This window comes from Lipophrys pholis (genome assembly GCF_963383615.2).
Source record: "Lipophrys pholis genome assembly, chromosome: 14".
Taxonomy (NCBI): Eukaryota; Metazoa; Chordata; class Actinopteri; order Blenniiformes; family Blenniidae; genus Lipophrys; species Lipophrys pholis.
In genome coordinates this window covers 5,352,485-5,377,430 of record NC_137633.1, presented here as the reverse complement: position 1 = coordinate 5,377,430, position 24,946 = coordinate 5,352,485, and the positions used below count along the sequence as shown (strand labels likewise).

The 24,946-nt window shown below is 42.8% G+C and overlaps 1 protein-coding gene across 2 annotated transcripts; it reads right to left on the bottom strand.

Annotated features, from left to right (window-relative positions):
• Positions 1-3,553: 3,553 nt before the first annotated feature.
• On the bottom strand, positions 3,554-23,821 carry rin3 (Ras and Rab interactor 3). 2 transcript variants are annotated; one of them, XM_080479565.1, is made up of 14 exons: positions 23,703-23,821; positions 17,954-18,491; positions 17,372-17,483; positions 17,142-17,214; positions 16,955-17,046; positions 12,791-13,850; positions 10,229-10,409; positions 9,973-10,144; positions 8,418-8,539; positions 8,115-8,301; positions 6,896-7,027; positions 6,621-6,781; positions 6,087-6,201; positions 3,554-4,548 (listed from the first exon to the last, which is right to left on the bottom strand). In XM_080479565.1, exons 1-14 carry the CDS (start codon positions 23,735-23,737, stop codon positions 4,259-4,261), a joined length of 3,270 nt encoding a protein of 1,089 aa, XP_080335691.1. In that variant the 5' UTR covers positions 23,738-23,821; the 3' UTR covers positions 3,554-4,258. The 2 variants fall into 2 exon arrangements, with proteins under 2 accessions (XP_080335691.1, XP_080335690.1); XM_080479564.1 differs by having other exon boundaries at positions 6,615-6,781; positions 23,703-23,816.
• Positions 23,822-24,946: the final 1,125 nt, after the last annotated feature.

The following is a 24,946-nucleotide window of genomic DNA, read 5'->3' as shown; positions in this document are numbered from 1 at the left end:
CCATGTAACAGCCCTCGCTTTTTAAGGCAGTCACAAACCGCCGCCCTCCCACGTAATCCAAACTTTGGAGTAATTTAACGACGCCCTAAAAGGAACCAGAGATGTTAAATGGTACATCACCTTCTTCACGCTGCTGCAATAAGGCCAATTTAAACTTCATTAAATGAGCTGGAGAGCCTGCGAGTGTTTCCGCTTTTAATTTGTGAACCGCCTTCGTAAAAAAATGAACAAGAAAACGCTCATTGTGATCTATTCCAGGTGACTTCCCAGGTTTAGTTTTTTTTTTTCTTGATTGCTCGAGGCTGGCTCATGCTGAGTGTGCACTAGACTAAAAAAGGAGCGGAGAGGATTTTTAGACGGATGTTAGGTCTTTTCACCTCCTCTGCACAAGGCAATTGGGAAACCCTTGGCTTCTCGTGGGGGAAGAAGTGTTTTTTTTTTTTTTTCCAAAGCTGTTAAGTTGGCCGAGTTCTTACCTGTGGTTTGACAGTGTTCAGCTTCCTCTGAGTTTTAGATTAGAAGTCAGCTGTCAAGTGAAGCACCACCCAAAGGATGGGAGAGTTGAGATAAAAAGTCCAGAAAGGGGCTTTCTGTCTCGGTATCTACAAATAGTTCAGTCCAAAGTTTGGGTGAAAAAAATAAAAATAAAAATAACAATCTTCACTTGTCCTTCCTCATGACTTGGTTGAAAATCAGCAGTGTCTTGGCTTACATACTTATATATGCTGGACAGGAGGATACGAGTCCACACTGCCCCTCCTGATCCCCACCCCCACCCAAACCCCCACCACCCACACGTATACTCGAGCGTATACACCCTTCTCCAGATCAATCCAAATCTGGGTTTAGCCTGCAGCATGGGCAACTCTGGTGGAGGTGATAGTTGGCTTGTTAGTGTTTGGTTTCAAAGACCCCCCCCCCCCCCCCCCCCCCTCTCTCTCTCTCAGTGGTGGAGCTGTTGTAGTGAAGCCCGGGATCTTATTACTGAAAAATCATTATATCGCTGCTGTGTATGTATGTATATGTACGTGCGAGTGTGTTCATTCATACACTGGCCAGATGAATGGCTACGAACCTAACAATGAACGCTCTCCTCTCTGAGACCACGCTTCAGACAAAAACAAAATAAACTAAAAAGAGAGGTTTTTATAGTACCGGAAAAACGTCATTTTACCTCGAACAAAATAGGGGGGGGGGGTTAAATACATTGAAGGAGCTCAAGGCAATGAGAACAAACTGAGATGGTGTTAATGCTGAGTTACCTGGATTCAGCACTCTATGTAAAGGTAAATTACTGCTTTAGCAAACTCAAAAACATCACCTGGGTTCAATTCCAGATGTGGAATCCAGCGTTTTGCATGTTCTCCCTGTGCTTTGGTGGCTTTTTTTTTTTTTGTTTTTTTGGGCCAAAAGACCCTGGTTTGATTTTGCTTGCAGGTTTCTTTTCTTCTTTTTTTTTTAACCTTCTTCCACCATTTGAAGAATTGCTTGTTAGGTTAACTGGTTACTCCACACTGGTAGTAGGTGTGGATGATTTTCTGTCCTGTCACCTACTTTTTGTCCCAATGCCGTCACGTATAACCTCCAGCTCCCCCTGCAGCAGTAAACTGGATGAATGAATGGATGTCAATAATTACGTAATCTCAAAATCGGAGTAAATTCTCAAATCTGAGTGCGACTCGGTGCCACGGCGCAGCATTCAAGTCTGAACGTTCTGCGACTTTTATTGCGACGCTCACCTGTGTCATCTCGTATTACCGAGAGTCGGCGACACTTTTTGTGGAAGTCTTGCGTTGGCACTCTATAAAGACACCCTGTTAGTGTGTCGTTATTGAGAAACCCTCCATCTGACTGTCGTACGTTTTCTAGTTTGCTCCCCGGTCACGGAACGCTTCCTGCCCACAGACGTCCGGCGAGATGGAAGCGAGTCAAAGGGCAAAACGAGGAAGACTCTGCAAAGTTTGCGACAGGAAGCTTGTTACCATTTAAGGACCTTGTTATGGGCGCCGTTGGAAATAATGACTGGCCGATAGGAAGCAGCTGGCCTTAACAATGGCCCCGCAGCTCCCTTTTCCAGAGGATAATGAGGTTCTGTGGCGGAGCCTGAGTCACCCCGCACGACGCGCAACCCTCTGAACACCGTTCCTCGGCACTGGATCCAGTATTGTCTCATCAACAGGCGATATCGGAGACTTATTGTATTGTTGAGAAACGGAAGTGAATCTCAGCGTTTCAATAGTTTACACATCGAGTGTTATTAACACCCCTGACACCAACCTGGACTGTTAATAGTGATCAAGGGTGTCAAACACATTTTAGTTGAGGGGCCACATAGAGTCCAGTTTCATCTTTAATGGGCCGGAATGGTGAAATAGTGAAATAATAACCTTTAAATTTGAACTTTCAGGTTTTTTGCCGTTGTTGTTGTGGCACAGAGTATACGTGATGAAAATGTCGATATTTTTGCAAAACCAAACAATTGCTTGTGAAAATGACTACAATCTCAACATAAAGTCAATTTTGATGGAACCTTCTGGTGCAAAATACTGTGAAATGTAAAAAAAACAACCAAAACACCTTCTCCTGTTATGCAGGTTTTTATAAACTCGTCATGACAGCATGGCTTTGAGGCTAATGCTAACTTGTATTTTCACAACGAGGCGACTGGCTTTCATGACGGCATCGCCGACATCTCAGCTCAGCTAATTCTTTTTTTTTTAATTTCTCAAGAGTAACGGACACACTGTTACGCTTAAGAAATAAAATTTTTTTTTTTAATTCTGTTTTCTTATTTTACAATTTACTTGGCGGTTTTGGCGGGCCTCATGTTTGACGCCCCGGTCCAGACGAGGGATGCACGACAACTATCGGTACCGATATTAGAAGAAAAATATCGCCACACAGAAAACTCAGATAATGACTTTTTTTTTTTTTTAACCGATAACTAGATTTTATTATAAATAGCTCAACATGGCGCCAGCATCACCGGTTTGGGCTTGTTTTTTCACTGTTTAATGAAGAAGACGACGCGATTGCAGTTGGATTGGAGTGCCTACCCTGATTTAAAGTTTAAACAGGGTAGATTTCGCACAAGTCCAAAGTCATTTTGTCTTTCAGTATGTGGAGTGAGGTTGTGGGATAAATTGGAGGCGGAGCACAGGCAGTGTCTGAGCAACGAGGGTTAGGGTTAACCCTAACACTAACCCTAACCCTAACCCAGTTCAATGAACGGTACAAAAAAATGTTTTTTACTAAGAGTGCTATGAGGACACCTGGGTAGAGAGTACCAGTTTAAACACATCCAACCTTCATCTTTGCTTTTTTTTCTTTACCTTAGGTGTGTTTATAAACTGTTAATAATTTTATCGGTTATCCGTACCAACATCGGTTATCGGTTGGAGGGGGAAAAAAGTAGTTGCGCTTCCCTTGTCCAGACTCTTTTACCAGAAACCTTGCTGATAAAAAAAAAATATGCCTTGAAGTGTTAAATAAAATATAGTATTAAAAATAAACTATATGCAGAAACATTATCAAATCAGTCAAGAAGCAGCATCACCAAATTGCAGCAGACAGTTTTATTTACAATACGATCAGTATTATTACACGTTGGACAAAGTGAAAATGAAACTTCTCCACACTGACTTGGACTTTTTAGAAGTTTTGGTCCTTATACCTAACTTTAGGTAAAAAAAAAAAGAGAAAAAAAAGAAGAAGCCTGCTTAGTCGTGTTTTTCCACAAAGTAATACTGACTTAAATGTGCTCCACTTTAATTAGAGAAACTAGACATTCATCCTGGTAAAATACAGCGCACTCCCGCCTTAAGCAGAAGGCTTGAACATCAGAATGGCGTCTGCCACGATAGCGTATAAACAGTATAAACACGGTCACATTTTATATACTTGTTACCATTACAGGCGTCGTTACATTTAATTAAAAAAACAAAAACACCCACTTGCAGTTGCTGGGGTTCCAGACCCCTTACTGAAAATATGCTTTTTTCTATTTGGTCCCAGTTTAGTGTGTCGCAGCTCCATTCGGTGATTTCTATCAGACACAAAAGGGACCATCCTCCACATTTCACGTTATGTGTTGCGTTGATCTGAAAACAATCATATTCACCATCTTTACCTTTTCAAATTTCAATCAAATCGATTTTTTTTTCTTCCCGTGAGACCTGAGTTTAAGATACATTCTCAAATTCATTTTTTTTTTCAATGGAACCTGCCCCCAGCAGGAACTCTTGTCAGTCTCTAGCAGTTACAAGCTAATCAGACTCTCCTCCACCTCCTCCTCCTCCTCCTTCTCCATCTCCGCCTCCCCATCACTCGGTGCAGCGTCTGCCGGGAGGAAGCTCTCGGGTGAGACGGGCGGAGCTGGGGGTGGATCGGTGGGGCAGCTCCGGCCGGGCTGGTGACAGGCTTGGCCGGGTGGGTGAAAGACGAAGCAGCAGGTTCCCGGCTGACAGCTGTTCTTCACACTGAGCGCCAGCTCAGTGAGGGCGAGAGTCTGGTGAACGCCGTCCATGTACACACCGAGTGTGTAGGAATCTGAGGAAGAACAACACGGGTGGAGGGTGAACGGAGCAATCGGATCATGTTTGTTGAACTACTACTACTTCTGCACATGCGCCAGTACATTGACAATAACAATGGCGGCCCCCAGGGTGTCATGACTCCCAGTCTTCTGCTCCTCGGACTTGGTAGTTTCACCGTTAACAGCAATCCAACTTGGTCGTCTGTCCATGCGAATGTCCGTATAGCCGCCACTGTTAATGGTTATGGCGTATTGTTCTCTGCACGCATGTGTGTGTGTGTGTGTGTGTGTGTGTGTGTGTGTGTGTGTGTGTGTGTGTGTGTGTGTGTGTGTCTGTGTGTGTGTGTGTGTGTGTGTGGCCCAACGTGAAAACGAGATCGTTTTCAAAGCGTTGCCATGTAAACGTGAAACTTTTCTGAATCGAAAACGTGAAAAATGATGTGTTTTCACAATCAGGGTGGGATTATTACCTTTGCCAAAGAAAGTTGGACAACCAACAAAGCTGGCTGAGGAGGTTTTGTTTTTATCTGCGTGGATTCATTTATTTATTGGCTTGTATGTATTTTACCAACTTTTTGCAAAAAGTATCAACCCGAATTGCATGAAATCTTCAGGGATGGTTTGTCATCATCCAATGACCAATCGATTAGATTTTGGGATGTTAAGGTCTGACCGTTTCAGAATAAATCCCAAAAAACTGCAAAAAAAAAGTCCCATACAAAGCGGATGAGCGAGGCTCCTTATGGAGGAGATCAAAGGAGAGTAGCGTCTGTTGCCATGGAGACGCTCACTGCTCAGTGTTTCACACAGGGATGTAGCTACCTGACAGGCTAGTTAGCGTTGATATGAGCTAAAGGCTAATGTGCTAGCAATACTAACTCGGTTCCGCAAACAAATGTGGCGTTGGCGAAGATCTGCACTCTACCGAGTGTAGCTCTAGTTCTAATTTATCAATAATAATTGACAGTGTGTCTTTGTGTTAAACCTGAAAAAAATACTGACCTTCACATTTAAAGAGCACAATTGGTTACTTTGTTAAATGACACTATGTGTTGTGCATTATTTATGGATTCATCCATTCATTTCTTAGATTGTACCTAAAGATTCACAACCTGCGTTCACATTTTTCAATGACAAAGGGGAAATTAAAATGCCATGAATCATTCTTAATAATAATTCATTATTATTAGCAACTAATGGTGTCTCCTGCAATATAGAGTGACTCATGGAACTGGCTTTGAAACGACGACTTAAAATCATTAAAAATAATATATATTTTCAGTGAACTTTAAATTATTACTCTAAAACGAAGGGTGAAAGCGGTTTCTCTTGCTATTTTGTGCACAAGTATCCACATTGATTAACTGTATCAAGATGCATTATGGGAAGATTGTGAGATCAGACATTTTTGTGTCTAATTCAGGATTAGTCCTCTGTTGGATCACTTTCTCCGGCGAGTTAATCACTATTAAATCCCAGAAAAAGCCCTTAAAAAAAAAACAACAACTTGGAATTTTTTTTTTTTTTTTTTTTTTTTTAATGAAACATTTACCTTGTTCAAAGCGCGCGGCACACTGCTCCGCTAGTTGCTGGATTGTAGTCGTGGGGAGGACGCCCAGAGTTTTTGGATCGCTTCCGATGTCAGGACAGCACACTGTCAGAAAGTCCTGCGCAGCACACAGGCAAAAAGAAAAGAGTCATAAGAGGATTTCAGAGTGAAGCCAGCAGCACTTGTTCTCCGTGCCTTTCAGCCTCAAATCTACCTTTTAGACCAATGCATACTTCAGGAATAGTGTGTTATGACTCTTCATGACGATTTGACAAACCATTTCCGCAAAAATCACAAAAATAGTTGCCAGTCAAAGCGGATGGGATTTTGGTGGGGGAAAAAAAACACTAAATAGTGGGGATACTCTTCAGCAGCGACTCACTAAACTTCATGTGACATTTTGTTGTTCGGCTTTATTAGCTGTAATTGCATTCAGTTAAAAAAAATGATTAATTTCACCATCCACTTATCATCTTATCACGATTTGCGTGCGACATGCGGCCTCTTGCAGGAGCGAGCTAAAGTGTGTACCCTCACAGATCCTTGGCCCAGGCGCTCCTGGTTGAGTGTGCGTCGTCTCTCCCAGCGGTGGATGGAGTCCTGCACCTCTCTGCTGAGCTGCCGCGTTGCTGACCTCTGCTGGTCGAAAGTCTTTATGTGCTCCAGCGCCCCGTAGGTGGTGGTCAAATAATAGGACCCTACACACGCACACACACACACACAGACATCAAATACACACATATTAATACTGTCACACACCAGTATCAACCAGATCCAACAGAGATTGTTTAGTGTGTTGTATGTTGACGTACCTTCTCCGAGTGTTAATGAAGGGTCCATCAGCTCCATCATGTATTCAACGTCCAGCTGCAGGGCGGAGAGATTGGATCGAGCCAGGACGTACATCATTACGGGCAGGAAGTCATCGGCACCATGGGCCCGCCCTACACACACACACACACACACACACACACACACACACACACACACACACACACACACACACACACACACACACACACACACACACACACACACACAGATAAACTTTTCTGTTCTACAAAGGAAATAAGTGTTGATCAGAGGAGTGCAGATGTCTGCAACTTCCACAAAAAAAAATGAATAAAAATCCGGAGCCAAGGAACATGTTCAACCTTTTAAATGACAATGCAGTAATAATCCATATCTAATGCATTGTATTCATCAGGTAAATATTTTATGAAATACTTTCTAAATAATTTTTAAGGGATTTTTAACAGTTTTGACTTTTTTACACATTTCCCCTTAATTCTTGAGTGTATTTTAATCTGTTTTGGAAAATTAAACCGTGTTAGTTCTTTTACTAATTTTATCATTTTCCTTTTTAGCTGTTTCTTGCCAGTTGAGATTTTTTTTCCTTTACAGATTTTGATTAATTAATTTAGTTTTTGCCATTTAACTAGAATTATTTTATAATGCATTTGGCAATTTTAGATTTTTTCTATTCTTATTCTTATTCTTATTCTTTTTTTTAATTAAAACATTTTTAAACTTCAAAAACAGATACTGCTTATATGACAGAATATTGGCTTACATTTGAATACTTGCGGGCCATATAACCATCACTGCCAAACATCAGTGGCATAGTGGCCAAAATTGGAGCTGCAGTTAATTTCTTTCCAAGTGAACAGTAATATTGTAACGTCTAGACAGCTCTACTTTAAGGCAGCAAGTTCAGTTGTGTTAAAATAAACCCTGATGTGTCATAGATGACCTTAAATTTATGACACATCATAACCAGGATATTGTTTGTTGCAGCCCTTCGTCCGAGGGTAAAAATGTCTGAGTGAACACAAAGTGAACCAGATTCAAAATGCTTTGTGTGAACGCAGCTAAAAGAGGACTGGATCAGATAGAACCGAAACACTTTCAGCTGATGAAGCACCAGAAACGTTTCCATGAAATTTGAGCTCCCCGAGTCCAAACGTGTCCGGAGCGGGCTGTACGGTGTTTTTTACATGTTGCTTCATTACATTAGATCCGGTTTCTGACCTGGACTGCTGACGGACATCGAGTCGTAGATGACCTTGCAGGCCTTCAGTAGCATCTCGATCTTCTTCTGCGGCGAGTACTCCTGATGGAGGTTGTTGAGTTTAACGCTGATCTTCTCCATAGCGGAGGCCTCGGGGATGGCGGTGGTTATTCCCAACGCTGTGGTGGTGCTGCCCAGCACAACAGACTGAAAAAAAACCCCATGACAGCACACATAACTCTTAGTATCACGATGATCCTCACATTGGAGCGCAGTAGTGAATGTTGCATTGTGACTGACTGTCATAGTTTTAATGGTCCCACCTGGTTCAGGGCCAGCTGTTTCAGGCTGTTGTTGCTGGTGTGCAGTTGCTCCAGGCTGTGATAGATCGGCTCCCTCAGTGGTTTCAGGACGCTCTTACACAGAGCAGCCTCTACGATGCTTTCTGCAACGGTCCAAGCAAAGCACAAAGTCGGTTTCCGTCAATTTGACAAAATTCGGGTGGAATGTTACCCGTTTCCAGAGTGTGACCAGTCTGAGTCATAATATACGCAGTGAAGACTATTAGGAAATCCAATAAAAGGTATGAACTAATAATTTTATACATGAGAACAGTGTTGTGACAAAAACTACTTAGTTCCACGATTCCAGATCTTTTTTCCCCTCAAATCATTGATTTAATAACATCTTTATTCTCACATTTTCTCCATAAAATTTGATATAATCCATCTAAATTGTTATGTAATTTTCCCCCAAAAAAGTATTATAGTGTTTTGCTCTCTCACAAATACTGCAGAAAAGCTTCCTGTCAGCCTGTGGTAACGTTTATAATGTAAAAATAACTAAATCAGACTTTAACATTGAAAACTTCTGAAAAAAATGCTTTTGTTACATTTGTGGTAATTATTGTGATCCTCTGGACGGAGAATGAAAATACAGTCCACATTTAAAGAGATTCCAACTTCCAACTACCAACATGTAACCAGATAATCATATAATTCAACATCGGTGCCGTGCAAGTTACTGAACAAGTAGTACTTGAGTGAGCAAGTTTGGGATTATCAGTGAATAGGAGGTTAGTGGAATGGTAACATAATGCTAAAGTCTAGTGAGCAGGACAGAGAAAGACACTTTGGTATTTGTTAATAACTTCATAGTAATCAGTTATTTTAGAATTCCAAATGTGTTGACTAAAAGGCGTTATGGAGACAATTGGTGAAGTTACTTTTCGTTATTTGACACCAAAACAATTCGAGTAAACGTGCTGGCGAAATTTTGTTTTCCAAGTATTCAGAAGCGACAGCGCAAACTGAAATGTGCCAAATGTTTCTGCTCACCAGGCACGTAAAACTAGTCCGCTATGATTTTTTTGTGACGTGGATCGATATGTAGATATACTTATCTTATTAGTTTTTTGTTTTTGTTGGGTTTCCTTGTTTTTCTCTGAACTTTCACACCCTTTGATGTAATATTATACTTTTTCGTTTATGTATAAAAGCTCTGATTATTAATGTTAAAAAGCACCAAATGATTGTCATGTACCAAGAAAAATATTCAATTAAAACTTGAATTACAATTATTATTTTTTTTAAATAGCATAGAAGACCAATTCATTAGTCACGCTGGCTACCGTCCTGCCTTCCCCTCCCCAAAATACAGCTTATTTCCATGCATGATAAACATCCCCGGGTCACAAACTCCCACAGTTTGGCTTTCTGACGTACGAAACACATGCTGGCACCCACCGAGGTGTTTTTCACTCACCCACAGAACACATGTTGCAAAGAAAAACAATATCATGAGAAAAAAGGGGAAGTGGAAGTGTTTCAGAATTCCCCTGGAACCTCTGACAATAGACACGTGACGGCATCAACCCACCTAGTTTGTCCTGCGGGTACTGATGCTGTGGCTCCAGCATGGCCTGCAGCTCCGTGCTCTGCAGCAGGTAGCTCTTCAGCTGCGTCATCATCTGCCTGATCTCCTGCAGCAGCTCGGTGGAGGACGGGTGCTTCGCCATGGTCTCCAAGGTGAACGCGCGGTGCTCCTTCACCTGCGCACGAAGCACGAGAACGTCTTTTTTTTTTTTTTTTCCTTCTCCTGGCACGTTCCCTGACGCTTCCCTGCGTGTACTCACGAGGTTACCGAAGTAGCTCATGGGGTCCCGGGCCAGCTCCACGATTCGCTGTGTGAGGCGGCGCTCGTGGCTGATGAGTCCGGTGATGACGGTGGACAGGCGGTAGCGAGCTCGGTCCAACATGATGGTGGTGGGGGTTCTCCTCACCGCCGCTTTGGGGCTGCGGCTGTCCGCAATGCGACTGCAGAGGAAGACACGCCAAGCCTTCGGTTTGATCTCCAAGCACAGTAGTGAGCGGGGTTTTTTTTGTTGTTGTTTTTTTTCATCACACATGATGCATTCATAGTTAAACATAGTGAGGCTCTGTTACGCATGTCTCGTGACTTTGACTTTTCTTTGACCGGAATAGTGGCGCCAGCTGATTGTGAAGGTCAGGACTCGCTGGTGAGATGATAACGATTCTTCGAAGGACGTTTCAACTGGTTTCTGTGTTGTTAAGGGTTTTATGACTTGGCGTCAAGTCGTATCGGTGGCTGACTAAACGTATAAACTAGCTCCAGCAAAACTTTCCAGCTCGGCATCATGGACGTAAACGAGTCTATTGGTCTGCACACGTCTTAACACATTTGTCGAAGTAGGCAACTTCCTGATCGTCGAGGTCGAATTTTTTTTTGCCCGTTTCCTTTTTGGAGACGTTGTATAATCTGTGGTCATGAAAGTTCAGATAGCTTCAAGCCACTCAGTAGTTTCAATTCATTGTCACAGGAAAAGGTTTACTGTACACAGGATGATGTAGTCGAATGCCACAATACACCAGACGAGTGGAAATTAATCGGAGCCATTTAAAAAGTTGAATTTTCTACATGCGCTAAGCACAAGTCAAACTCCCGTGTAGATTCTATCCGTCCACTCATCCCTCCTGTTGACTTTTTTGCTCTTTTTGGAAAAAAATTTTCTTCAGCATTAAACCATAATGGATATCCTTAGTTGTTTTGTCCATAGGACATTAAAGTCTTTTCAGCATGCACCTCAGGATGTTATACAAACAAACTGAAAGACACCAATTCTAAGTTTGTATGTATTTCTAATATTGCATCTCGATTCAGGGAATAACTTAAACATGATATGAGTGAGGGGGTTTAGAAAAATGGCAGAACTATTTTTAAATGTCTAATGCATTGCTTCTTAGTGGTGAGAGCTTTTTTTTTTTTTTTTCCCACAACAAACTGAGGCGTTTCTGCTAACCGAGAGGAAAAGACTTACAAAATGTGTGAAATGTTTTGAGGCCGGAAATGAACCAGTGCAAATCATTTTTTTTCTTTTTTTTTTTTTTAAACAGTCAGAAAATGTGGGGGCGTACATTTGGAGATATCTAAACTCTTTAGACCCCCGTGCTCGCGCCCTAATCGGCTGGCTGCTACTACTAACTATGTGAAATAATTAAAAATAAATCCACACAAATTTTTTTTTCTGCATTCAAGTGAAAACGGAAAACTTTTCTGAAACACAAAACCGATGCGTTGTTGCGTAAACGGGACCTCAGTGTACCAGAAGATTTCACTAGAGGCTTCACAATATGAACTTTCATGGGATATTATTGCAAAAACAGATAATTTTTTACTCTCTCTATCTTGAGCAGACATTCCTCTCAACTTAGTGAGATTGTATAGTGAAGTTCTCTCTCTCCTTTTCCGCATTCCATCATTTTCACGAACGTCACACGGAAGACACAGTAATGGTGCTTTTATCTGGGGGAGTTTAACGCTTATACTGATAGTCCGCCGGAGAGACCCGACGTCTGTCCTCCACAAGCGTTTCTGTGTTTCCCACAACTCAACACTTGTTGAGCCGTGCAAGTGTCTCTTCTGGAAACCTTCTTCCTCCTCATGTTCCCTCTATCCGGCAGCTCACGTGTCGTAAAAATATCTGTGTCGCCGCGGTTCACTGGTTCGTCACACACCAGAGCACGTGACGCTTCAGTGGCCTGAAATAACTACATGTTACATGTTTTATCGTGGAGAATACGTTCTTCTTTTTTTTACTTCTTTTTTTTTTTTTTTAAGAAGTGTTTTGATTTTCAAAAGTCAAATTGAACGCTACCGACGCAGCAATTTATTTCAATGGAGAAAATAACTGAGTGCTTTTATTTGAGTATTTTTGTTTTATAACTGGAGTTTCACTTTTCACAATTTAAGCAATGTAGAAATAGTCGTACGTATTTTTAGCACTCTTCCCACTTCTGCACAGAAGTAATGAAAGTTTACCCTTCATATACCCTTTATATAATGTAAATTACTGCTTGAGAAATGTATGACCTTGTTCTTTATTGTGCTGCAGGTTAGGTGCTTCGCTTTTTTGGCCAAAGTTCATATTTTGTTTACCTGCACGTACACTGCACCGTGACACACGGCAAAATGGAGCTTTGCATCAGGCTTCAACGTTTTCAAGTGATAATGGGAAAAGTCTCCTTACATTTTGGATTTCCGTTAACACGACAATTGTGCTCCCCATCCTCAAACCCAAGAATATCCGCATTTTTGTCAAAAACACCGGGGTACAGCGAGCTTTCTAACTTCAACATTCTCATGACGCCTTGAATCTGACTGACTGATCGACACCTACTTGTGATTTGGCTCCTGGTCCTGGTTTTGGTCTCCTTCTTCTTCTGTGCTGCTGGCCGAGCAGGAGTCCGGATCAGTTCCCAGGACAGCGCCCCCTTGTGGAGAGTACAGTGACACATCTGGCCGCCGCGCCGGAGACGGAGGGGCCAGTCTGACAGCAGCGCTCGGATTTGTTATCTGTCCTCCAGCCTGGCTGGAGCTCCCCGTGGAGTTTGAGAAACATGGTTTGGTTCTCGGTGGAGGAACCGGCCGGGACGGTTTCTTCCCCAGTGGCGGACACGGGGCGCTGCACTTTTGTTTGTCCTCCTTCGCCATTTTCTCCTCTTTCTCCTCCTTCTCATCCTCTTTCCCCCTCTTTTCGGCTTCCTCCTCGTCCGGCTGCTGTTGTTGGACCTTGCTCTTCTGTTCGGCGCTCTCGGCCAGCAGACCTGCTTTCTCCTTCCCTCTCTCTCCGCCTCCTTCTCTCTCACTTTTCCTCACAGGATTTTGTCCCTTCTCTCTCTCTGTTCCCTCTCCCACCCCTCTGCTGGAGGAGGTGCGTCGACTGGGAGCGGGAGGCAGGGGGGGAGCGGCTCGGCTCTGCAGGTGGACGGGGGGTCTCGATGGAGGCGGTGGGGTTGATGCTGACTTTCTGTCCTCCTTCGCTCCGATTCCTCCCTTTGCTTCCTCCTTTCTCTCGGCTTCTGAAGTCGCAGAAGGTAAGGACTGAGGCGGGGAGCCGGTGGAGAACAGGAGGCCCATCCCGGACCCCGAGCTCAAGCTGGGGGGTCGGGGTGGGGGACGCTTATATTTCGTCTCCTGGCTGGGCATGCTTTTAGTCGAACATTTGGCCTGTACGAGGATCTTCTCTAGAACTTCTCCATTTTGCAGAGCGGAGGTGGTGTTTTCATTGTTGCTCGTATCAAGTTTGGGGGCAGCGCAGGGCTTTGGATCCCTGCTGGGTTGGTCCTCTACGGTGACCGGGTTTATATACAAGTACGTGTCTGGTTGAGTGGTTTGGTCCCGTTGCAAAAGCAGGTCCTGGTTCTCGGGGCGCTGGTTCAAATCGGACGTCCAGAAATCTGCAGGAGAGAAAGTCAGTCGATACTCAAATAATGTTCTCTTCATCCCTTTTGTGATGCATCTCAAAATAAGATCATACAGATAGACATCTTCGAGTAACTGGACCTTTTAGAACAATGAAGTCAGCTTACCTGTCAAAAAAGTTTCTGGCGAAAGGTCAGTAAACTATTTAAATTTTTTTTTAAGGTTTCACTTACATCTTTTATCCTTGAAGCCAAACTGCTGGTCTTCATATGCTAATGAAGTCTTTGACATTTTCCTCTTTGACTGGTCGCAGCTCACTTATGAGCCTTGGATCGCCAAGGAAACTCACTTATATGCGTTTGATGTCAGGACTAATAGCACTCTGATTAATGTGCTGGACTATTCCCCGGCCCAGTCACCATCAAAGACACCCAGAGAAAAGACAAAAAATATGCATTTGTTGTCCAGCTCATGTAACTAAGTGTGTTTTAACATGATCAGAAGATTTTGGTCATTTACTTTTTCACCTTTACATAGTCAGCTTAAAAAAAAAAGTTAGATTTGGCTCACGTCCTCATTGAAGATCTCCTCTCTCCATCATCCTTTATTTTATCCTATTTTATGAGTTTAATTTGTCACGCTCACACGGCAACGATCTGAAACACTGAACCTGATGTAGTTGTCACACGAGCGGGTGCCATTTTTCTTTTTTCTTTTTGTAATGAAACCACGCATGTGTGCAGATAACAATACACTATAAACATTAACAATGGAGAGTACACAGACTACCAAGAGGCCAAAGCTACGGAGTCCCAGGAGAATATGAACTGGGAGTCCTGCCACTCTGGAAGCCGCCATTGTTGTTAGTGGTCATGTATTCTCTACGTGGAGATGGAGCCCGAGCGTTTCCAGAAAGTGCCGTTTTCTCCTGTTTTACACGACGTTTTTCGAAAAGTTCCACCTTGGGAGCCGCATTCAATAAATATTGTTTTCAGTGGCTCTGAGTACTGTTGTCGTGTAAACAGGAGCCCAAAACACAACGAAAGATTTGCGTTTTTACTTGAGAACGTTGTGGTGTGAACGGGCCCTCAGCATTCAGCCGAATCTGAGAACAGATACTAACAGGAAGTTTGCAACTAAAAGTTGATCATGGTCAACCAATATACTGTACAGATGTAGGTTAGTGGTCAAATGGAAGAACAGTGACTGTTTTAAAGGGGACATATCATGCTAAATCCACTTTTTTAGCCCTTAAATGCATTTTGGTGTATATTTAGAGTGTTTAGAAGTACAGAAAAGTTCAAAGTAGTCTCTTCAGGTGCTCCGTTGATATCTTTATATTCTGTTTTGGTCATATTTTGCGATCGGTTTCGATTTTTCTATTCTCTATTACGTTTTTTGAACAATGACGTCACAGTATTCTCAGCGGAACTGCCAAATTAGGACATCGACGTTTCGAGCAATCCGCCATTTTTGTTTCTCGCTGCGATTTTGTAGTCCAACCGAAGTTACGAGAGGATAAGTCGAAATGTTCGGTTGTTGGATGTAGTAACCCACAAGCTTCGTTACACCGTCTCCCAGCATCAGAACCTTTTCGAAGTGCCTGGTTGAGTTTTATTTTTCACAGAAATGTACCCACATCTGTGGGTAAGGTCATTTTTGTGTGCGCGAATCACTTTAAGGACGACTGCTTCAGCAACCTCCGCCAGTATAAAGAAGGATTTGCCGAAAGACTTCGTCTGATTGAGCGGTCAGTTCCTTCTATCTATGGAGACGACGAACAGAGCACTTCGGTAAGCTGTATATAACGCTAAAAAGTGTGATGATAAGACGTCCCTGTCATTGTTTTGTTAGCATTAGCAGTTGCACCGTCTTCATATGTTAGCGCTGTGTGCTCGTTTTAGATTATAATGTAACTTCTGTGTTAAATAGTCGTTGTAATACAGGCAGTATTGTAGTAGTGGGCATGGATGGAGAAGTTAGTGTAAATATAGTAACACACCATTGCGTTACATCCATATGAAGACGTTGTTCTGAAGGTGCATCATCGTCATTTTCATCTCGCTCCGCCGGGTCCGACTCTGGCTCCAACATGTATGGCTGGATGGACAAATCTTCCGTTGTTGACATTTTGTAAATAATGTGTGAATATAAAGTTTCTGCGCCGCTAGATAATTGTATCTGTTCTATCAAACTACAAAGATGGCCGAACAGGGTGACGTTGAACCGAGTATCACCTCTGCAACCTGGAGAGGAGGCGGGGTATGAAGTGTCTCTTTTGCATTTGAAGAGACCGCCCCAAAACGAGTTGCTCTCAGAAGCGCATCAGAAAAGGGGTTGAAAAGGGGCCTGTGGAGCTATAATAATGAGGAATTCAGACCCAAGTATTGCAGTTTCGCGTTGTATAGACCACAACTGTATGATTTATATGTAAAAAGGAAGGATTTAAAAGCATGATATGTCTCCTTTAAGGCGCTGGTCGTTTTGCTTTGGAGAGTTCTTAAAATAGTTTGGAAGCAATTTGTGAACGTCAATATCACCAAGCCAAAAAGTATCATGGAACAATAACTTTATATGCTAGTTGTATAAATTCAATATGTCTATTATTTCATAATTAGTGTAGTTAATTAGTTTTTTGTAAATTACGCTTCGGACAATATTACTCGAACTTATTGGCAATCTTTCAGGGGGAATCTTTTAACCACAAATGGTGTAACGCATTACTTTTTAAGATACTTTGCGATAGACATAATTGAATGTAATGGTGAATACTAATGAGGACTTTAAAGTTTCAAGGGAGTGCATTAAAAAGGATTAACAGAAAGATGGGAGAACGGTATTGATTTTGGCAAGATATTCCACTGATTTAAGTACAACAAGCACAGAGCGACCTACCTAGGATATTAATGCAGTTTTCTCCTGTGCATTGCTCCTCTCAGTGGCTTTGAATTTTTCATTTTCACCCTTTTTTTTTTTTTTTTTAAGGTATACATTCATCCTATGTCTGAGTATTTTTCTATGACTCATGCCTTTAGAGACGCTGCTGTTTCTTTGTCTTTTCGCTCCATATTTTCACTCCTTACGTTGCCGTCAGTGATCCCGAGCAGTTTCAATGCGGTTAAAGTGCAGATTTATATACCTGCACCCATGGCTGAGATGACCTCCAGCTCCTCTTTCTTAGTTGCTGTGGTAATGGCCCGAGGTAACCTCAAAGGCACGGGTGAGACGTCTCTGATTGGTGGATGAAGAAAAGAAAGAAAACCATATTTGAAGTAAAAGGACATGCTTGCGATGTGATGGTACATATAGTTTCACGTAGGAGTTACCTGCTCACGCAGTAGAAGGAAATCAGCTTGACGATGTCATCGAAAACCAGAGAGGAACCCTCTAAGTGGACAACTGTGACAGAAAACGGTTTGAGAGTAAGTCACTGGCTGCGCTGCTGTGGCATTATCTCTGCCCATTCATGCGAATCCAGCAGTTTGCCTTTTTCACTATCTCGACATTTAATTGCATTTGTCAGAAAGGGAAGGCGCTCCGGCGCGGGGCCACGTACACGTCTTGTGTCGCTTCACCGCCAGCTTGCGTACGGGCGGAGCTCCCGCCTCCTCGGGCTGGCGCACCGATAGCATCGTCGCTTCGTCCTCTGCGCCGTGAACCAGGAACGCCTGCAAATGTCAACGTGAGCGGTCTTAACTCCGAGGCTGGGTGTTGGTATCAACATATTGCCGTGATTTCCAGGAGAAACCTTAATTGCAGATGAGGCTCAGAAGTAAACTTTTGCTGGATGTACGCCATCAGCCCTTTGCTCATGACGCACTCTGTCAGAGAGGCTCATTTATGCTCGATGTAAACAGATGAGTGCGCAAGTCGCCGTCTTTATCCTCCCGTGAATCTATTTAATTGGAATGAGCGTTTGGCAATCAGTCCCCCACAGGGTGTTGCTCTGCATTAACCGTGGCTTAACACAGAGGAGCAAAGCACAACCCTTGATGATGGTAGCGACAGGAGGTCGTTATGGTCGTGTATCAGGCAGCGGTGGTCTTCTGCATGTAGCAGTACTTCAGTTAATGACTAAGTGTTTTATTCAAAAGGGGTCATGTGGACTGTCTTTGTGTTTTGAATGTGCGTCTCTCACCCCAGCTGCTTCTTCCTCCATGATACTTGTGGTTTGGTCTTCGCTGAGGCCTTTGGGCTGCCACACAGACGTACTCCCAACCAGCCTGTCTATAAAGCTCAGCGGTGGCGGAGCCGGCGAAGGCGGTGGGGTGGAGGGAGTAGGTGGAGGAGGGGGGGGTGAGGTGAAGGAGACTGTTGGGGATAATGGAGGAGGAAGAGCAGGGGAAAGAGAAAGAGTGAGGTCCGAAAGCAAGGGAGGAGGAGAGACCGGAGTTGGAGAGAGGGGAGGAGGGAGGGACGGAGGTAGAGTCGGGATGGGGGAAAGAGAGGAGGGAGCAGGCGGGGGGGCAGGAGGCAGAGGAGGAGGGAGGGAAGGAGGGGTGGACGGGGGGAAAGGAGGTCGGGAGGGGAGCTGGGAGGACTTGGCCACGGGCGGCGGCGGCGGCTTGGGTCGGCATGGCCTGGCTGGAGGGTTAGAGGACAGCAGGGGTGGAGGCAGGGGCGAGGATGAGGGGATGGATGGAGGGTCGACCGGTCCCGTCAGAGGACTCGAGTGGCTGCCAACGAGAAAAAAACAAAGTCAAAGGTTGAAGACCACAGCGACTTCTGAAGGAGGTTTTTTTTTTTGGTTGTTTTTTTAATCAGCTCTTGCATCAGATTGAATTTTCCTCAGAGAAAAGCCTGAAAATGACTGCAGACCTTTTAGCTTCACTTTATTAACAATGCATGAGGTTTGATACACACGATGTGTTTCATTCCTGCAATGAATTGAAGCTGTTGTTTCTAAGATTGCCTCTCACGAGTTTACTTTGGGAGCTATGCCACTTTGTTTTGCTTAAACAGACATCACCGTGTGGGACAATGCAAAAATGTTTTTTTCTAAATAGAAAATCTGAATATAAAGACACAATATTGAAGATTTTAAACTTATTATGTTTTGTTTCTTGTACTTTATGTGAGCGCTGTGGTCTATTTTGAAAACACCAAATAATTAAGTGCTCTTTTTCTCAGTGTAATCCATTCAGGAGTTTAGGCAGGTTAATATACAATCTCTTCAGTTAATGTGGTTGAGTATTGTTTATGTGGATTGCTACTTGCTACCCTTTATTTATTCTTTGATGGAATCACTGAGAAATTTTGATGAAAGGACACGTCTCCGACCTCCCACCATGCCGTTTTTACATCCCAATCGAGGGCCCCGTTTACACGTTTCAAGTGAAAATGCATTGTAAAAGAGCCGTAAAAAAACACTTTATTAGAGATTCCACCGGTGCAATGCACAACGTTCCACCTCCCACTCGGGTAGATAAGATAAGGCAGCTCATCGCGGCAGTGACCTTGTGGCGTGTTTGTCCACTGAAGGCTTCAGGAAGTTAGTTCAGTTTGTTTCGTGTGAAATCCCCACTCTTCAGCCCTCATGACAGAATAAGATGACCAAATAAAACACGTAATACTTACATCCCTTTTCATGAGCAAGGCTCTCTCAATTGATGCAAATTGCGGCCGATAGTGTGAAAGTGTGTGCTAATTCAGGATGCATTGCCTCAGTGGAATGTTTTGTCCTTACACCTTCTGGTATCGCTGGGTTAAAACAGTGTCTTGGTTTCAAATATACTCATTGATGGAAACCACCACAGTCGACCACATGATCCACTTTAGGCCTGTGGCCAGCGGCGAACTACAAGAGTAAATACACAGGGATACGTTGCCTTGTCATTGGCAATTCACACAACAACAACAACAACAACAAAGAGATATTAGTCTCTGCTCCACTGGCTGTACTGATGTATTGACATATTAGCTTCTGAATTTTGTTGAAATTGAAGGGATAATTTTGTTTTGGTGATACTTTAACATACACCATTTATAACAATGCAAATATAGAATCAAATTAAAAAGACTTCCACATGAGGGTTGGGCCCCTTTAAGATGCTGCAAAAAAAAAAAAAACTCCCGAGGGGGAGGAAGTGTGATGATATGATCTGACAAACAGTTTTTAGCTTATCTCGTTCAAACATCTTCAGTCAGAAACCAAACCAAATCAAGTGACTAATCTTCAACAGATTAAGTATTGAAGTTAAAAAAAAAAAAAAAACATTCAGTGTGAACATCTTAATCTGAAAGGTTAATTAAGTTGCTAATATTGAAAAAAATTTTATAAAAAAGAAAAGAACCAAAGCAAAATATCATCAAATGCAAATAAAAAAGGAAAGTATATACAGTGTGTATGGAAGATATTTCACACCTTTGAATTTTGTCTACTTTCATGAGTAGAACCACGGTCTGAGTTCATGTAGAAAGTTTCAATAAGGGTTTTTCGACAAAACCTCTCATGCTCTTCGAGTCAACAGCTAATTTTAAAGCCAGCTACAATTTCTATACTTGTTTGTGGTTTCGGTTTTGCCACTTCAGAATAAGATCTGTTTTCTTCAGTCTGTTGGCGTGTAACTTTTGCTCCCAGCTTTAGTTAGTTCAACAGTCACCTGCAGCCACGGTATGTATAGCAATGCCTAATCTTTTCCTCAGTTTAAGTTCAAAGTGCTATTAAAATTCAAATTATTTATCTTTTAACAGAATCTCAAGTGAACAACCGGATATTGCTTTAAAATCCTATCTGCTGCAATTGTTCACTTTCATACTGATGCCACTGGTGCATTACTACACGTTGCTGTTCAGTAGTGTTTGTTGCCTCTCAATGCAGCAACGATGAGCCAGTGCGGAAAATTAAAAGAACGGAAGAAAGGAAGAAGGCAGAAAAATTACTTGGCATGGCAGATCCTGTTGGTGAGAAGCATCCCCACAGCATGATGATGCCGCTGCCATGCTTCATTTAGGGACTAGTGTGCATGTGGTGATGTGCACCGTTCACCAGTTAGTGTCTGACCTGCGAGCCAAATGGCAAAACCAGACCAAAGTGAGTTCTTTCTTGTTTTTTTTAACCAGTTGACCTCAAGATTTTCTACATGCTTCACGGAAACTCTAGCATAGATTTTATCTGAGGTTTCTTCAACGATGCCCTTTTTTTTCTTCCTATTTTTGCTACACTTCCCTAAAACGTGGAACGCTAAAGAAACTTGTCTTGAGCCACTTCCTGTAATTGTTTTTATTGCCCCAGTTTTGAAAGACACTCGTCTTCAATATCTGCACGCACTTCATCCTCTGTGGATAGTAGATAATTCATCATAAATCTTTTTCTCTTTTGTTGAAAATAGATCAAAACTTAAGTAAATCACCAAACCACAGCACGCACAAACTGTTTCTTTTGAAGGTGTCATGTCCTGCTTCCTCTGAGGAAAGGGGTAGAATAACCATGAGGTCTGCTGAATAGTGCAGCTGTGACAGCAGTATAAATTGCAGTGGTAAGTAGAATACTCGGCACAGACTGAAACAATGGTTCATCAGGAGATTTCATCAAGGAAGGATATAATGCAAGCACATCCAACCCGTGCATCATCATAGAACAATGTCGCTGTCAAGAAAATATTTATACTCAACGGGCTAAACACCATGTTTTAAATATGCAGTGCGATTTTTTTTTTTGTGTGTGCACTTTAGTATTAACATGAGATCACAAATACATTTACAAAAATTTTGCACTTGAGTAAAACAAATGCATACTATACTTCCAGTATATTATAGTAAAACTGTATTCAGATGAATAGTTCCCAGTCTGTTCATGAGCTCACTTTCTAAGCAAGAAAACAAAACGCGGCTTACTAAAGTAAAGCATAACATGATTTAGTAAAGTAGTTTCACAGTAAAGCACCAGGCTTGTTTACATGACGATGTTTTCAAGTGAAAACCGAAAACTTTCCTTGCGTTTTGGGTGTCCTGTTACTTGACAGTGGTGTTCAAAACCACTGAAAATGCACAAAGTGGAACTTTTAAAAAAAAAAAACGCTCCGACTCTGTTTCTGTGTAAACGGGGGAAAATCCTACATTTCTGAAATGCTGCTACTGTGCATCGTCACCACGGCCGTAGTAAATAGCTTTTCCGCGAGAAGATGGACAATAACAACAATGGCGGCCTCCAGGTCCATATTCTCCCGGGACTTTTTTTTTTTTTTTATTGTTGAGAGTCGCCTGGAACAGCATTGCAACTTGGTCGTCTGTTTATACAAATTGTTTTCCCATTGTTAATGTTTTGTTAGTGTGTCGTTCTCTGCATGAGCTCGTGGTTTCATTACAAAAACAGCACCCACTAGTGGCCTAACGTGGAAACTACATGGCTTTCATCATTTCTGCAGGTTACCACGCAAAAGTACAACGTTTTCAAAACATTGCCGTGTAAAAGCGACACTTTTCTGAGGCGAAAACACGAAAACGATGCGTTTCCACTTGAATCACTGACTAAATCCTTCCACGCAATCTTTGACGAAGGCTGAAAATCGCACAGCGTGTGGAAGCCTTTAGCAAATCCAGAGCATAACATCGCCATGCAACATCATAATGAAATATTCTATAGTACAGTGTGTTTTAGCATCGTATAATGTAGCACAGATTAGTAAAGTACCTCACAACATATCATTGCATTAAATATCATAGCATTAGATATCATAGCGTAGCCTAGCATGCTTTATTAAATTAAAGGCTCAACCTCACACACTTTGAGACCCTCCGGTAGATAGAATAACTGTATAGTAGGATTATGGCATGGCATAGGATAGTGAAGCCTCTCACAACATATATCATAGTATAGTTTGTCAAAATCCTCTTGAATGTAGCAGAATGTAGTTGAGTAAGGCATTGTATGTGTAGTATAGAAGTGTACAGTACAGTATATCACAGGACAGCATAGCATATTGTAGTCATAGCATTATATTCAGTTCAATTCAATTTTTATGAATACAAAACAGCAATTTCAAGTCACCTTTACAGAGAAAAACCCAACAATTATACTGTCTGCAGTATGGCCTTGTGTAGGTTGGTAAGCACAGCGTTGATTAGCATAGCAGAGGACTGTATAACAGGACGTGATTTGGCAGGGTATAATATAGCAAGCAGTAGTGAAGTACAGGATCACACAACATCTCATAGAAATGTTAGTAAGCCACAACTGAGTCAGCCTCTCTCCCAGTACGGACTTGCTTTACCTGACGTGACCTTTAGGAAGATACCATTCTTAAAAAAAGAATAGGTAAAGAACATTGCAGCGTGCTGCTACAAAGTATTTCACCATAAAACAAGTATAATGGATGTTTATTGCAGCAGCACGAAGAAGGAAAGCTACTTTTAGTTCACTTGGAGGAAAGATCAGCGAGGGTAGACTGCCCGACGCTCACAGCTCTGTCAGATCTAAATCCAGTAAGCACATTTTGACGTCTTATCAACACTTCAAAAAGTCCTGGTTTTTACACTTGAACGTAGTTGGTTGCTGAAAATGTTTAACTGTAAAAAACGAAACAAAATTTGAATGCTTAAATCGTCTGAACTTCCTCCAAACAACGAGCAAACATAAACTCAGAAAGTCAGCGACGATAACTTAATTTCCTGTGGTTTGAAAATCTTGATCGGCCAAACAAGGAGACATCAGGATGTTGGTTAAAACTCCAGAGAGGCTGTTGACCTATATATCAGCCAGTGAGTCATCACATCTGTTTTTCCTGCCCTGACTGTCTCTGGACTTTAGACCCAAAACTCCCCTCTCTCTTCTCTCACACATCCATGACAGTTGCAGCCCCCCTCCCGTCCATCGTCTCCCCCACCCTCCCCCAGCGGTGACATAGTAACTGTAATCTCGCTTTGCCACGGACCCCTTCAAAACTCACCCTGCGTCCTGGGGAACGACGCTGGCTTCCATCATATTTCCACAGACTGAGAATGTTGGGCTGCTCAGTCTCTCTCAGCTCCATCAAAAACCCCGCCTCCTCTTTGACCCCCCCCCCCCCCCCCCCCCCACTCTTTTCTCCCTCCTGTTGATCGCAGCAGGACTGAATAAGGAAAAACTAAAAGGCAAAGGGAAAATGTGTTTCTGTGCGTGTGTCAGCCCTCCCCTCAACTTCTGGATCCACTTCCTGAGCTCATCGTCAGGCAGGAAGAGGTCGAGCACTTTGGTCAGACTTCCCCTTGTCTCTCTCTCTCTCTCTCTCTCTCTCTTTTTTTCTGTCTGTTTCATATACTAATGCTTCCTGGTGCTGCAGCTGATCCTCAGTTTGCTGCTCTGCCTATAAGCCAGCATATCACCGAAGTACTCCATCAAAAGTTGTCGTCTTTCCTATTTTCTTTCTTATTTTTTGCCTCCAAACAGGATTTCACACATGCCTTCAGGTCCCCCCCGATCCGCTCTGGAAATACGACCCCGCTCACATCTTATGGCCTAAATGCTCTTTTAGCCTCCTCCTCTCTCTCCTTCTCCCCTCCCCTCTTCTTCTCCTTTTTTTTTTTTTTTTTTTTTTTTAAAAGCTTTCCAGACGCCCCCTCCACCTCCTAAACGTCACCCCGGTTCAGACTGAGGAATGTTCAACTCCATGTTTCCTGCAAGCTTCACACTTTTCTGGGCCTTTCCCCCCCTCATCTCACCCCCCCCCCCCCCCCCCCCCCCGCCCCTTTAGAAAAACTCACAACTTTCAGCCACGCCTGCTCGCATTTCGCTTATCTCTGCTCCGCCGTGTAATCCCTCAGAGGATTCTTTTGTGACACTCTTCACTACAATTCAAAGCTCAGTTTTGCCTTTCACCGTAAAGTGTCGGCACATTTTGCAGGGGGATTTGTTGAAATGAAAACTACACCGTTTTAAAATAGCCACACAAAAACCGGAGGGTTGGAGGAGCATCTTCCAGGAAAAAGCCGAGTTTGCGGTGCAAATTGCCATCACTTGCTGTGGCAAATCATTGTACTGCTGCAGCAGAATACTTTAACTACTATTTCAGTGTCAATATTCCCTGCAGTTATCAGTGCATTGACATTATTGATGACTTGGCTTTCCGCGAGGAGGGCATGGTGTGGTCGTCTTGCAGTGAGAAGGACTTTCCGCGCTTTTCTGTGTGGAGTTTATATGGTCCACTTGTAGTGT